The sequence below is a fragment of the Symsagittifera roscoffensis genome, chromosome 2, assembly GCF_963678635.1.
Source record: "Symsagittifera roscoffensis chromosome 2, txSymRosc1.1, whole genome shotgun sequence".
In the NCBI taxonomy this organism is placed as follows: domain Eukaryota; kingdom Metazoa; phylum Xenacoelomorpha; order Acoela; family Convolutidae; genus Symsagittifera; species Symsagittifera roscoffensis.
Window position 1 is genome coordinate 46621496 of NC_087063.1, and position 1296 is coordinate 46622791.

The window sequence follows — 1296 nt, forward strand, 5'->3', positions numbered from 1 at the left end:
ATGCCTGATTTGAAAGCGAGTAAACCAAATGAAGATGACGACGACGTTAAGAAACTCATCATCGACCACGACTACAAAAAACTTCTCGCGCGGAACTGCTGCTGGGCAGGTCTGCACACACTATGCATTGGTCTCTTTCTCTTCGGGTACTTCGCGTACCCTTTGTGCCCATACAACCAAACTACGGCTATGGGTTTTATTTTCATTGGAGCCATGTCTTTTCTTACTTTCTGGACATACATTTTGATTGTGTTCTGTGATACACTTATGTTTAACGAAGGTATAACCGATTTTGCGGAGGTGTTTATTAACAAATTGAACCAAGCTAACTCGTTGTGGTTCATGGTCAATGCCACTCAATGGTGTCTGATGTTAGTCGGTTTAATCATCATAACTGCCTTTGCTGCGCCTTTGTTCCAGACTATAAATGACGATGATGAAGCAATCTTCGATGTTATTGCTTGTACTTCTTACGAGAAATGTTGTGACAAAACTATTTACATTTTAGGGCATATCTTTATTCTTCTCGTATGGGCGCTCTACGTCATTATAGCCATTTTGTTCCTCGTCTTCTATATTGTGCCAGCTTGTAAGAGATGTTGCAATAAGAAGAAGCAAGAAGATGATGACGAGTCGGAGGGTGAGGGTAGCATATCTGTTACCACGAGACCATCGGAGCTACCTAAACCTCCTGATACAACAAAACCCCCATCGTCCAAGCCCTCGTCCAAACCACCGAGTAAGGGCACTAGCCCAGAACCACCGCAACAGACCCCCACTAAAACTCCAACGGAGTCCGAGAAGCCAACTAAATCGCCTACAAAGTCCGATGAACCGACCAAAACACCTACGAAGTCTGAGGAACCGAGCAAAACGCCTCCCGAAACTGCTGAACCTACTGAAGAACCAACTGAGGATCCGACTAAAGAACCATCCACGGAACCTTCCCAGGAACCTTCATCGCCTCCGTCAGTAACCGCTGTTCCACCGCAGAAAGGAGGAAGTCCAGGAGAAGAACCATCGGAACCTGATAAGGGTCAAGAACCCACTGAACCCGCAAAAGATCAGGCAGAAAAAGATGGCGACCAGGAACAAGATGATCAGAACCCGGATGACCAGGAACAAGAAACCGAAGGTGGAGATGATCAGAATCTGGACGAAGAGGAACCAACCGAACAGGCCACTGGTCAGGAACAATCTGAACCGCCGTCGGATCAAGTGGAAGGCGAAGAGCCGAGTCAGCCTGGCAAAGATAAAGGAGGAAAACCCTCTGAGGCAGATAAGAAGTCTAAATAG

The 1296-nt window shown here is 46.5% G+C and overlaps 1 protein-coding gene across 1 annotated transcript; it reads left to right on the plus strand.

Moving 5' to 3' along the window:
- Positions 1–1296, plus strand: LOC134839858 (cell surface glycoprotein 1-like). Its single transcript, XM_063855481.1, has one exon. It carries the CDS (start codon positions 1–3, stop codon positions 1294–1296), a length of 1296 nt encoding a protein of 431 aa, XP_063711551.1.